General features: G+C 38.9%; 1 protein-coding gene across 2 annotated transcripts in view; it reads left to right on the top strand.

Moving 5' to 3' along the window:
• The window catches only part of erbb4b (erb-b2 receptor tyrosine kinase 4b), a 359,968-nt gene that overhangs the window by 296,680 nt on the left and 48,273 nt on the right, over nt 1–15,015 (top strand). For both annotated transcript variants that reach the window (XM_080902240.1, XM_080902239.1), the window contains exons 18-20: nt 2,761–2,883; nt 4,836–4,934; nt 11,911–12,096. In XM_080902240.1, coding sequence (XP_080758366.1) covers nt 2,761–2,883; nt 4,836–4,934; nt 11,911–12,096 — 408 coding nt within the window. The remainder of the gene's footprint in view (nt 1–2,760; nt 2,884–4,835; nt 4,935–11,910; nt 12,097–15,015) is intronic.

The raw sequence follows: 15,015 nt of genomic DNA, 5'->3' as shown, positions 1-15,015 counted from the left end.
TTGTCTATGCGGTTATGTTAAGTTCATGTCTATGTCTCCATGTTTCCTGTTTTATTTTGGAAGAGTCTGGTGTTCTTTGTTCATTGTAGTTAGTTACTCTCCTCTGTATTGTCATTATGTTTCATTCTAGTCAGCTGTGTTCTCATGTGTCTCCACTTCCCCTGATCACCTTATGTGTGTATTTAAGTCCTCAGTCTTCCTTTGTTCGTCGTCGTGTCGTCTGTGTTATCTCCCCTACCCCTTGTCATAGTTTCCCAGCCATAGTTTGTATATTGTTTAGTCATAGTCTAAATTCTCAGTAAGAGTCATAGTTTCCTAGTCTATGTTCAGGTTTTCCCTCAGTTACTTTGTTGTTGTTTTTTCCGTGAGTTTTCAGCCCTAAATAAAGGCTCGCTTTTTGTTAAGTTCAGTTTCGTCTCCTCGCCTCTGTCTGCTCTTGGGTCCTCAACTCACTCCATACGGTCTGCCCTCGCAGACCATGACAGTTTCCCCCTCATCCTATCACTATATAACAAATAATTTTAGACTTGTTAAAAGAAAATGTTGATGGACTATAAATCTAATCAGATCAGTCTGCACGTGAAATGTTTGTCTAATGGTTTTAATGTCATTTTGCCCAGCTCACCACTTTAATAGAATAGCAACATATAAACTTCTTAAAACAATGAAGCAACACTTGAGCAATTTAATTTAGATTTTTGGTATGATTTTGAATTGCACTTTAGATTCCACTAACCGTTGTTTTCAACAAATTACATTATTTTACTTACTGAATTTGAGTGCAATATTGCGGCAGGATCCCTTTGTTACAATAAGACAATTCACAGGGGGTTTTTTTGCTCTTAGATATTCCACAATCACCTGTTAGTGGAATTATTTTAGAGTGGAAGCATTTAGGAACTGCAGCAACTCAACCACAAAATTGAAGACCACATAAAGTTACAGAGAAGGGTCGCTGAGTGCTGAGGTGTGTTGTGTGTAAAGGTTGCCATGGCTCTGATGATTCAATAATTGCACAGTGGCAAATAACATCAACACAAACACCGTGCACCGAGAGCTCCATGGCATGGTTTCCATGGACCTTGGTCCTCCAGTAGATGTAATGTGTAGGTGACTCAGTATTTTTGCACATATAGTGTATGTTAACTTAAATATTTCATTCATCAAGATCTGATATGTGGTGTTAATATTTTGATCAGTATATTTCAGGCAGCACTTGCTTCAGTTTCAGAAATGCAGTGTAGAGAGAGAAGGTGGATAGCTACATTTGCTGCTGTTCGGCTGCTACACAGCCTCAACATCTTCAGCACCACTAATGCTGGACAGCTCCCAGCACAGTGGAAATAGCATAGAGCTTTGCCTTTGTGTGTGTACGGTTAGATCATTTTAAAGACGTCTGTATTGTCCTGGGTGTGTTTGTGGCCCCCCAGCCTACTTGTTTCCACCCTGCAGAAGCTGATTTGTTATTCCATTTAAATGAAGAATGGCTATTGTTTTTAATCAAATGGTAACCATAAGCCAGAGGGACAGAAGCTGCCAAGCACAGCCAGGCTGATTTACACTCTGTCTGTTAGGCTCTCTCTGTCCTCTCTCCCTCTCTAATCTTCCGCCCTCTCCTTTAATTCTCCTTATATTGCTCCCTCACTTATGCTTTTGCATCCTCTGACTAATTCAGCAGCTCGATTCTCCATCGCTGTCTTGTTGTTGTTTCTGCTACAGTTCCTTTCCCGCTCCACATCTTCCTTCCTCCCTCCTCGGATATAATCTTTCTGCTTCTCCTACTATTTCATCTGTTTGTTCCTCCACTTGAGCAGTAATGAGACAACAAAAATTTCAACTCCCGTTCAGCTGCCTCAATTATCTGTCTCCCCCAGTCTTTCTCTGTTTTCATCCACCTTTCTCCATCACTCTCTTCTGTTCCCATGTAGTATCGCTTTCACTTCCTTTTACCATAGAGAATGTCATAATAATGGTTCATCATAGTCTAGATTTATCTTCCTGGAAAAAAATTCCATTACAACCCTACTGTAACCACAAGTGCAGGGGCAATAAACGTAACTACAACCAGCTGTCTTGATTTTAGTAGATACACCTATGGTATCAATTTGAAACTCCAATGTCGCTTTGTTCTTGAGTCACAAGTTTTTCAGAAAATTTGACCTCTAACCCTGAGATTCAAACTCATCTGAGATTTTTAGTAGAAACACCTGTAGTATAAATTTGAAAGTCCTACGTTGCTTTGTTCTTGAGTTATCAGTGTCACAAACTTGGGTGTTCATGTTGCTTGTCCACCCACCCAGTGTGTGTGTGTACTTTTCTTACCCACTGGAACCTTCCTTAAGAGTAAATGTTGCATTTGAGTCAAACTTTTGTATGAAATTACTCTTGTTTTTCTACAATTTAAATAGTAATTTCAGTTTCATTGTTATTGTACAACCTGTTTCACTACCTGACTTCCTGGAATTTGGGTCACAGCTTTTAGAAACTGTCCTATCCTCTAAAGAAGGATTTTGCATGGAAGAAAGGTGTGTTTTATTTTGGGGTTTTATTTGTTTTGTTTTTTTCTAATATGGAAGTGTGTTCCTGAGATCCTGAGAAGCTAAATTGCATTTAATTGCTCAGCAACAAGCAATTGGACTAATCCTGTGATAAGTTGTGATGTTTTAATTTAAAGTATCATGAATTAATCTTAGTAGCTTTTGTTATGTAGATTCTAGACTTGTCTTCCAGCACTCACTGACTTATTTATTGCATTCTTAGTTGGTGGAACCTTTAACACCCAGTGGAACGGCACCCAATCAAGCCCAGCTTCGCATCCTGAAAGAAACAGAACTCAAAAGAGTCAAGATCCTCGGCTCCGGAGCTTTTGGAACTGTTTACAAGGTAAAATACAATCAAATGTGAATTAACGGTGACTATTTGCATTTTAGCTTCAAATACTTAACTGCTCCTCTACTAAACGTGAGACCATGATGTCACATTGTGTTCACATTCTCACTTCATGAGAAAAAGACAAGAGGGACATTGCAGGATCATTAATGACAGGAAATGAGATGGAAGGCTGGAGGCGGGAGATGAAAAGAATAAGTAATAGCAGACACTGAGACCCCTGGGGTGACAGTGAAATAAGAGGTAGCTGAGGTCACCATAAGAGCAATGAAGGGTTGGGTAGAAGTTGGAAAAAAAAAATCTGAAATTAGAAAAAGCAGACTTTCTCTCACTGAAATTATAATTCGTCTTTTTTTGTGTCCACCCATTCTCATTGTAGCACCTTTTTTTTAGGCCAGAGGTATGTGGCATCAGTGTATGTCCTTTTTCAAAGCAAGGTCTTGCATGCTCTCCTGGGAAATTTCAAGGCACTTCTAGACTTGTAAGGATATGCTGTATAGTCAGTTTCAAGTCTTATAGGTGAGCTATAGAACCCTGACAGGTCTTTTACAGCCAGAAGACATCAGACTTCTCCATAGCTGAGAGTTCATAGGTTCAGCATTTAGACCAACTTGTAAACTGAGTGCTTTATAGGATGGCTCATACAGCTAAAACACAGTTAGTTAATTAAAGTGTAGCAATATTTAGTTTTATGTTTAATAAAACTAAGGCCACATGCTGTTCCTTGATTTGACCCATATCCATAGTTGGTGGCAATATGCTTAACTGGCTCAACTCAGCATTTCACCATTAAGAGAACAACTTGGAGCTATAGATTCTTCTGTCACATGTTCTGTCACAATGTGCAGTTCATGTGTTGCAACCCGCTCATAGATCACAAGTAATTAAATAAATTAAGAAAGGTGTGTGTAGGTCTGTATTAGTGGTGTAGCATAGTGATGGATGGCTAGGCAAGTATATGGTATACATTGTATGTGCAAAAAAAAAAAAACTCAAAGGAAAACTCAAAGCAAAACAGTCCTCCCGTATCACAACTCCTGCAACACAAAACACACAAACAAGTACTAATCCCTAAAGCAGGCTGTAACATATGTAAATAATTTCATTTGTTTTCTAAACATTTTAGAATAAAATGGTAAATTCTGTGTATGGATATCTTCTCCTCCTAATGTAAAATATGTCATTTTATTCTGCAGTGTTGGCTGTAGCAGCCCGTTTGCAGATGCAGTTTTAAATAAATGTGTTGTTAATAAACTGAGGCATTTACAAACCTGTAAACCATTTTTTCCAGTTAGAACATCGATGTCCAAGCTTTCATAAAGTGTGCCCTTAAATTATTGTGCTGAATAATGATCATCTGCAGAATTACATGTAAAAGGAAACATAAAACTGCATCAAATCGATCGTCATTATCACCTAATGACGATAATTCTTTGATGGGATAGTTGTTTTTAGGCTAAGTGTGAAATCTAGGCCTTCTGTCACTCTGGATGTGTAGTCACATAAGGGTGGAACAAAGGTGGAACACATTTTAATCACTTTGAAAAAGTTGAGAGGTACTTCATTTTTCTCCTCTTTCAAATATTCCATCCACTTTGGCAGCTGTTAAATCACTTTAAACCTCCCTAAAATTAGATACTTCAAAATGATTAAATAGTTTTTCCCAAGTCTTTTTGAAGGGCGAAATAACCTTAATCGTACAGCATGCAGTTCATTTTTATAATCAGCCAGTGAGAATATGGAACGTTGTTATTTATAAAGCTGACAAAGTAGAATTTAGAGTGTAAAACGCTCAATTTATTGAGATTCCTGCTGTTCCTCCAGGAGTTATAATACTTTTTTTAAACATCATTTCTGTGAGTAGAGGATTTGTGACTGTGCAATTAGTGTAATGACTCATCATCATGTTGTGTGTGTGTATGTGTCTGTGTGCGTTTCTTCTTTAGGGTATCTGGGTCCCAGAGGGGGAAACTGTGAAAATCCCTGTTGCCATTAAAATCCTAAATGAGGCCACAGGACCCAAGGCTAATGTGGAATTCATGGATGTGAGTATCTTGAAAATAAAATCCAAAAAAAGAGACTTGACAATACAATTCAAACTCAGCTTTTATAAAGATAACATATACGCAGGTAAATTACAAGCTAAATGTAATGTAACAACCTTTTGTTCCAAAGCCTGTTAGTGACACTGTTTAAAGGTGCTGCAATTTATACTTACAGTATGTAAGGGAGCGAACACTGACCTTTTCTTTTAAAGGCCTTTAACCAGCTGTACATTGCATTCGTTGCTGACAAGTTAACTTCAGTTTAGCGCTAAACTAGCCTACAAAAGCGCTACACAGATGGTTGTAAAGTGAAATCTCTAACAACTAAAGTTGAACCCCACAAACAGCAGACTAGAAACCATAAGGGGCCTGTAGGAGCCCTACATATGCAGACATACACGCACCATGCCATGGGCTCCTAGCACAGTGCACTAGGCCCCATTTATAAAACATTCACATCTTGGCTCATTTCAAAAGGAAGAGTGAAAAAAAAATCAAAATTATTACCCTGTGATGATGCAATGCAGATGAAATAACTCATATCAACACACGTACCCATGCACGCACGCACACACACACACGCACACACATTGAAAGCGACCCACTTGCACTCATGTTTTGCACTTAGTTTGACAGTCTAAAAGGAAGAGTTTTGGAGGGTTAGCATTTCAATTTTTATCACGATGTCTTTGATGAATATCCCATATGTGTTTAATTTATGTTCCAAGTGCTTTGGGAGGTTGTCTGACAATCAGAAAATCAGACAGAGAAATGAGATAACAACATGTAGGGGCAATAGAAACAGTGGAGATAACGTATATAACAGCAGAAAGGCATGTGTCCATGTGGATCTACTCATAAACTTGGTTAATTTACCTCCTAAATAGTTTTGGGGTTTCTTTTCTCTTTTTAAGAATACCTTCCATCACCTCTGTCTAGATCCACAGTGGTCTTCTAATGACTGACTGCTGAGCAGCTGGGGGCTCAAGCTTCTGCTCCAGGGAACACCAGTGGTAGTTACAAAGGGAAAGCAGAGTGCCATTCATTTCCTTTGCCATCCATTATTTTCCTGGCAGACTGGGATTTCTGACTGGTGACCTTCTAGCTGCAGGCCACTCAAAGCCCCAGTCTCACTTGCCACTGACTGTTTGAAGAATGTCACAGAGAATTGATTGTCTTTCAACATGCGTGTGTGTGTGGTTGGTTCTGTGTAGGAGTTTGCCACTCCTTACCTGTGGTGCAGTAAGAGAAGGGAACCTCTCTTTTTTTATGGCTAACAATAAAATACCAACGCTGTCAGCAAGTGCTTGGCAAAAGGAAAGGGTGTTTATTCCCTGCAGTACTGGCATGTGTGTATCGATCTGCATGCATTTAGGAGTGTGCATGTTTGTGTATAAGGATAACAGCTAGAGCATGCTATTCCTTTAGTTTTGATTAAAGATAATTAAAATCTTATTTTCTTTTTTATTAATGTTTTACTCAGGTATTATTCTCCAAGGCCCTCCAATATATCAGTTTTAATAATGTGAGACATCCATACAATGCACAAAATGCAGCAATCTATAAAGCACTTCGCAACAGTGATCCACAGAAAAGAGAAAAAGTTTCAGTTTAGCTTTTTTTTAAAGAAATTGTTTTACTATTATTACATATTAATACAATTCTGAAGATTTGTAACTACCTTATTTCAGTTTACCTTCATGACGAGCTACAGAAGTAGCACAAGTTTGTAAAAACAGTGTTTCCTAACGCTTGTATTTAATTGTAACAGCAAAATTACAATTCAGTGGGGATGTAAACTTTATACAGTCAGTGTACAAAAAAGAACAACCCCTGCAAATCCCTTTTTGTGTTTTATATAACTGTTATCTCAGCCCAACAGTAGTGCTTTCCAGGGCCTAAAGGGATGTTCACAGGGTTTGTTATTCACAGACATATTCTCTCTCTCTCTCTTTTTACAATACCTAACTACAACTACTACTGCCCCTACCTCTCCACTTAGTGGCTTTAAAGTCTATTGTCACAATTCCTCATGTCATGTGTTTTTCAATTAGTATAATTCTTGTATATACTTCTTTTATATATAGAAACCTCAAGAAATGCTCTTTAGGATGCTGTGGAAGTATTTTGTTTTCTGGATAATAGCTCACAGAAGGGATCTGAATAGGATGCAGGGCTAACAGATTACAGGATACCCCACTGCAGTGCTAAGTAAACACCACAATATAAATTTGCTTGTACGGAATCCTGCAGGCAGAAAGGAAAAGCCAGTCAGTCAAAGACTTTGGCCCAATTTGCCATTACCCTCAGTGTAACTATACCCATCACTGGCATGTAAACAGGGACCTCATTATGTAAGCATTGTGATAGATGAGCCATATCAGTTCTAAAATGTATAGTGGTTGCATCTCTCTGTTAGTGTTCATTGGAGCTTTATGCATTGATTCTCTCCCCAGTAAAAGCAAACGGCCACACCTGCCTGTCTTGTGTATTTTGGCGTATACCTACCCACCCGATGATGAATTTTCAATTGTTGTAAAGTTGCAGGTGAGCAAATTTACACCTGTTTCTGTCTTTTGGAGAGTTTCTATACCATGGGATTAATAGGGGCCTGTTAGTGTTTATGTTGCAATCATATGCAATATTACAAGCTTCAGGTATAGTTGCTTTGTGTCTACATACTGTAGAGTATAACAGAAAGATTTCATAATACACAACATCAGCACAAAGAAACCATTGCTCTATATTTAAAGGCAAATATTCCTGATTTGCAGCAATCTGACCTTGGTCTATTTACTACATTTTTTTGCTTACTACATAGAATGCTGACAATCTCAAAGTACGAAGTCACTTTGATGTCAAGGTTTTGAATAAAATTGCACTGTTTTTGACTGAGTGGAACCTTGCTGTTCACTTCAAGAGGAACTTCAACCTTAAACAGAATAAGGGGTCCTATGATCTTTGGCAGTTCAGTCTATACTGGTAAACATGATGAATTTTCTAGAAGTGTGAGTCTGGCATTTGTCTTCTGACATTCTGACCCAGTACAACATATTGTGAAAAAGGTGCTAGTGTGTATATGCAGTGGCTTGCAAAAGTATTCAGCCCCCTTGAACTTTTCCTACATTTTGTTACATTACAGCCACAAACATGAATCAATTTTATTGGAATTCCACGTGAAAGACCAACACAAAGTGGTGTACACGTGAGAAGTGGAATGAAAATCATACATGATTCCAAACATTTTTTACATATAAATAACTGCAAAGTGGGGTGTGCGTAATTATTCAGCCCCCTGAGTCAATACTTTGTAGAACCACCTTTTGCTGCAATTACAGCCACCAGTCTTTTAGGGTATGTCTCTACCAGCTTTGCACATCTACAGACTGAAATCTTTGCCCATTCTTCTTTGCAAAACAGCTCCAGCTCAGATTAGATGGACAGCGTTTGTGAACAGCAGTTTTCAGATCTTGCCACAGATTCTTGATTGGATTTAGATCTGGACTTTGACTGGGCCATTCTAACACATGGATATGTTTTGTTTTAAACCATTCCATTGTTGCCCTGGCTTTATGTTTAGGGTCGTTGTCCTGCTGGAAGGTGAACCTCTGCCCCAGTCTCAAGTCTTTTGCAGACTCCAAGAGGTTTTCTTCCAAGATTGCCCTGTATTTGGCTCCATCCATCTTCCCATCAACTCTGACCAGCTTCCCTGTCCCTGCTGAAGAGAAGCACCCCCAGAGCATGATGCTGCCACCACCATATTTGACAGTGGGGATGGTGTGTTCAGAGTGATGTGCAGTTAGTTTTCCGCCACACATAGCGTTTTGCATTTTGGCCATAAAGTTCCATTTTGGTCTCATCTGACCAGAGCACCTTCTTCCACATGTTTGCTGTGTCCCCCACATGGCTTGTGGCAAACTGCAAACGGGACATCTTATGGTTTTCTGTTAACAATGGCTTTCTTCTTGCCACTCTTCCATAAAGGCCAACTTTGTGCAGTGCACAACTAATAGTTGTCCTATGGACAGATTCCCCCACCTGAGCTGTAGATCTCTGCAGCCTGTCCAGAGTCACCATGGGCCTCTTGGCTGCATTTCTGATCAGCGCTCTCCTTGTTCGGCCTGTGAGTTTAGGTGGACGGCCTTGTCTTGGTAGGTTTACAGTTGTGCCATACTCCTTCCATTTCTGAATGATCGCTTCAACAGTGCTCCGTGGGATGTTCAAGGCTTGGGAAATCTTTTTGTAGCCTAAGCCTGCTTTAAATTTCTCAATAACTTTGAGAAATTTAAACACACGCACACATATACACACACACACACACACACACACACACACACACACGTATGTGTGTATATATATATATATATATATATATATATATATATATATATATATATATATATATATATATATTTTTTTTTTTTTTCCCCCTATAGGAGATGTTTCAGGAGTACGTTAGGTGTTTGGCCATTTAGTACCTGTACATATAGTGGATGTACAGTAGATCCACAGGATCTCGTCTCAAATTTTTGGAGATGATGTGGTTCTGTTGCTTTCAACAGGTGGTTGTCCCCAAGTCCCACTGGAGTGGAATGACAATAATGGTGTTCAGCGTTAAAGGGTAAAGTGTCCACTCCGTTCAGGGACTAGTTGCTGTCCCAAGTGGAGGAGTGAAAGTGTGTTGGATATTATAAGAGATTATGTCCCTCAGCTGGACTAGGAAGCCTCTGTGTTCCCCTGGATGAGTAGGAGGAGATACCTGGGGAGAGGGAGGCCTGGACTCCAAGTATACACCAAGTGAACCAAAATGTCTTCCTAAAGAAATCACATCCGAAGCTACAACCATTCGGTGTAGGGCAGGAGCAATAGAAGTAATATAAGATGATTAGTTTAAATTTTGTGACCTCTGAATATTTATGGTAAAAGGTAACAGAATGCAAAACATACTTAGCTACCCAAAGATGGTCAGATCAAACTTTAGCATACATCTGGCAGTTAAGTTGGATTGTGGTCTGATCACCACTCTGGAGTTCATTTTGAGATCACTGCCTCCAAAGGGTCTCAGTTCAACTGTTGTGAACCAGACCAAATGCGATTGCACAAATGAACTTCACCAGGGAAAATGAGCCAGAGTTTGATTTAAATTGATTAGGCAGCAAAGGTGTGAAAACACCCTTAGAACATCTAAAGCTTGACTTCAGCAGATGACAGAAATCAGTTATGGTCAGTCCAAAACTGAAGTCCTCGATAACACAGGAAGATATGTGCACCAGTTTCCAAAAAACATACATATATGTCAGAATCTTAGTTCTCTGTTCTCACAGTGAATATTCTGACACATTCCACATGCACAAACAAGCCATAAAACAATCATGAAAGAATGCAGAATAGCCTGACCTATGAGGAAATGTTGTTTTGAGTATGAATTTTATTTAGGGAAAGAAACATTCAAACTCTTATCAAACTGATAGAAGTGAAAGAGAAAGTTTAAAAATTACCTTTGTGAGAGTGGTTCATCTCAGTTTTGGTGACACAGCAAGAAGAAGTAAGAAATAAGGGGGGAAGACAAGACACTGTCAGAGATGATAAATGTGTGTTCAAGAGGCTCGTCTGAGCTAACATTAAGGTTGACGTAAATATCACAAAACACAGCCGATACCTAAATCTGTGTGTTGCCTTTGCTTCTAGGCCACCAAGAAAAACAATGGCATAAAAGCATTCATGGTCTTACAAATTTGATTTTAACTAGTGAAATCTTTGTTTAATGGAATCCCTGCAGTAACAAATATTGACAGATGAAAGGGAACAACATCAAGCTACAATAACATTTGTTTTAGTTTAAATCGCTCATCTAAAAGCAGACACAGAAACTTTGTTACATATGAAGCTGAAGTTTACTGCATTAGTCCAGAGTAGCTGACTCTTTGTAGCAGGCCATGAGTAGAGGCTGGCACAAGGTTCAGAAATGAGTTGGCTTGGAGACCTAACTGGTGTAATAATAAGGAGTTGACCTGAAGTACAGGACCATTACAAAAGAACTAAATTGTTTAGAGACCAAAATGCAAGAGCTAGAATTTGGCCATCACACATGTATCACATGGGATACTGAACATGGAGTGAAGAGACTTGATGTGAAGATGAGTCTCAGGTGTGCCAGTTCAGTGAGCGTTGTGAGTGCTGGAGTTGCCAGAACCAGCACTCGCACCAGACAGCCAAGGCTGTTTCCAGGTTATTTTCAAAAGAGTGTCACACTGTAGACTAAAACAAGACATCAGAATAAATATAAAATTGGTGCTGAAAACACAATTTTCAGGCTTGTGTCCTAATGCAGGTGTATTATTTTAAAAGTGAGGCTGTACAAAAACATCATTTAGCATTAAATTCTTCTTTGGCTAAAGTGAAAGGGAAGCTTATTATACTTGTGGGGTGATGCCACATGTGCTGCTCCACTCAATATGTCCCTGCAGACAAAGAAAAACAGACAGGAACTATGAGGAAGAGATGAATAGAAATGTGAAGAGAGAGAGAGAGATGTGCTGCTAGGATCCTAGTCATTTTTTTTTTTTAATGTAGTGGTCTCCTCAGGTATGTAATTAGCATTCCCAGTAAGAAAATACTTCTTGAAACTCAACTTGTAATTCAGGCTGTGAAAAGTTCCATCTTCTTATCCATTCACAATTTGGAGAACTAAAAGAAAAAACATTTCTTTTATTATTAAATAAAAAAATATTACCAGTAGAAAGAAAAACACAAATAAATACATTTCAGTCTTTTCTGCAGCCAAATTGTTTTGGCACAGTTTACCTCATACCCATCACACAATCTGACATGTTTCTAATAAATAGCATATTTTTTATGTGTTTATTGAAAATGACGACTGTTGGAAATAAACATTGCTGACATACTGTTACAGATTAAAACAGCCACCTGTAATCATTACCCTCCACATGCCTGAGTGTATATCTGTGTCATTCAGGAGGCTCTGATCATGGCTAGCATGGAGCACCCGCACCTGGTCCGACTGCTGGGTGTCTGCTTGAGTCCGACAATCCAGCTGGTCACACAGCTGATGCCTCACGGATGCCTGCTCGACTATGTCCACGAGCACAAAGACAACATTGGATCACAGCTATTGCTCAATTGGTGTGTCCAGATAGCCAAGGTAAGGAAACTGAGCCATTATTACCTATTTAAGTATAAAATACACGATTTGCTAATATGGTCAGTGTATTTACTTTCTAAGTGATATTTGGTGATAAACCTAGTGCGTGGTTTGAGTGGCATTCTGGTTCATTCATCAAGGGTTTTTATTGAATGCATGCTTGAATTTGCTTTGGAAAACAACTACGGTACTGTTCTATTATGTTTCAAGCGATAGAGGCCAAATGCATTACAACATAATTTCTAAACTGAGAAAAAAAAATGTGTTTATGTTAGTCCGTAGCACATGGCCGCAAGCCATGGACAACTGAGTGGCTATTGGTAAAGTGTGAGTGTTTATGGATTCAGCAGCAGACACCGGCACTTCCGTTTCCTCGTCTCTATGTAGAAGTGAAGTAAATAATTCAAAGTCTTACTTAACTTTAGTGGGGGAAGTGTGGAATGCAGGAAATATGTTATAGTATCATGGAGTTTATTACAAATTCTTAGAATTTTGTTGTCAGTATCAATAGCTGACAGATACACATGAAGTCATATGAAAAAGGTTTTCACTGGAGTCTGTGCAGTACCTTTACTGCTTTCATGGAAAATAAGAGAGCCAAATGCTTCTACTTCAGTACTCTTGATTAACGGGATCATCAGCAAAGTTCGGGCAGGCTGCTGGTCTCAAGCATTTAGATTAGTGTCAACACAATGCGACAACCTCCCCAGGGGTGGAAGCAAATTCACCCCAAGATCAAATTGTACAGCACTCAAAAAAATTGCAAGAAACCCAAGAGCTACATCTCTGACTGGTCTCAGTTAGCATGTTAAATGTTAAAGTTCATGACGGTAACATTGGAAAAAAGTGGAACAAGTGTGAGTCATTTGGAAGGGTTTCTGGGAGAATTCCCCGGCCTCTAAAAAGAAAATGGCAGCAGTGCAGCTTAGGTTTGCATACTTGCATCTAAACAAATCACAAAACCTCTCGAGACCAAATTATTGACTTTCATGCACAGTAGTGGAAGGGTGAACAATTGTTTTGCAACCAAGGGAGCTGGGCACCTTAGTGTTACTGACTTGACCATGAACATGTTTGTATACCAAAGCATTTTGGAGTAAAGTGTTTACCCCAAGCCAGCTCAGTCATGCAACAGGACATTGATCCCAAGCACAACAGCAAATCTACAGCAAAATGGGTGAAAAGAAAAGAATTAAGGTGTTGCAATGGCCCTGTCAGAGGCCAAACCTCAACCTGATTCAAAATATTATGGCTGGGCTTTCAGAGAGCTGTACAAAACACAATGAAATGAGGCAACAGTGGAAAATAGTGTTGGGTCAAAAATCTTCCACAGTGATATGAGAAACTGATAAAGTCATACAGACAATTATTACTTCAAGTCAGAGGTGTGGACTCGAGTCACATGACTTGGACTCGAGTCAGACTCGAGTCATTAATTTTATGACTTTAGACTTGACTTGAAAAAATGTTCTAAGACTTGTGACTTGACTTGGACTTTTACACCAATGACTTGGGACTTGAATTGGACTTGAACCGGTTTACTTGAAAAGACTTGATATTTTACCCCAAATATAAAATTTAACACGCATATTATATAGAGATTGAAAATGTGACGTCATTCACGGGTAGAACCGCAAAGGATTCTGGGAACTCGTGGCAAGAGGTACTAGCGCACGCAGGCTTTCAATTGAAATCACAGCGATAAAAAGAAACACAAAAATGTCAAGAAGCTGTTGTATTATTAACTGCAATAGCCGGTCGCATGACAGCCACGGGAAGCCGACGGGTAAAGAGATCGGTTGTTATCGGATTACGTCGTTGAAGAGAAATTGTTCGAGCCATGTTTCCAAAGTAACAAAGACGCGACGGATGGCCTGGATTGCAGCCATTCAAAGATCAAATATAACGTCCCAGAACACTCCAGCTCACAGGTTAGTCTGCTCCAAGCATTTACACAAAGGTCAGTGTTTTTTAGTAGTTAATACGTCATTTTTCTTAACATAATTGGTGATATAGGTTACAAGCAAGTCTGGCGCTGAACAGAAATTGTTGCGCTATGCTCCTTTATTTATTGTGCATAAATAGTGAATTGTCCTGACACAATATTGCGTTTCGCTTCTGTTATTATGGTACATTGATAAAAACATATACTTTTATTCACAGGATAAAACAGGTTTTTTGTATCACTAATTGCCCAGTACGATTACAGCATACAGTATTATTGTCACTGCTACATTTCTGTGATGCTACCAGAAATTATTTCCACTACTAATTAATTACCGTTGAGCTCAAAGGTCCTATTAATAAACGGTTAATGAATGTGTATTTATGATGACGATTTGTGAGACTGGTAAACTTATGATACGTACGATGGTCTTTACTTTCTACACGGTGCATTTCAAGGTCCTGCACCCATCTGTCGGTAAACTGTACCTGGGCTTGTTGCAGTGACCGGAAGTTACTAAACTTCATGAGTGTATGCACTCACTCCAAGAACCGTATGATTATAAATATGCATATAAATATGCTAAGATGAGATAGCTGACTTCATCTAACTAGCAAATGTTGTCCAGGCTATGTTGGTGATACAGTTTTTTTTAATGTGTATGATATTTTTGTCATGCGGTTTTAAAGCCGGTCCTACAACCGCATCCAAGAATAACATGCAGCTTATCTCAGAACTGTCGGTGAAAATTATTCTTGGAGCTAGGTTTAATTGAGCTGCATTTTAAAGAGGTGCAATTTCACAATTTGTGTATATTTTCTAAGTTCACTATTTTGTCATGTGTTGAGAAAAACACAGATTTTAAAATTACATGGTCTAATATTTACATTTAGCATATAACTGCAACATTATTTTTTCGTTTTTTTTTTTTTTAAAGACTCGAAAGGACTTGAAATTCAAAATTTCAGACTTGT

Source organism: Rhamphochromis sp. 'chilingali' (genome assembly GCF_963969265.1).
Source record: "Rhamphochromis sp. 'chilingali' genome assembly, chromosome: 14".
In the NCBI taxonomy this organism is placed as follows: Eukaryota; Metazoa; Chordata; class Actinopteri; order Cichliformes; family Cichlidae; genus Rhamphochromis; species Rhamphochromis sp. 'chilingali'.
Note: the sequence above shows the minus strand (reverse complement) of the source record. Positions and strands in the feature narration are given on the sequence as shown.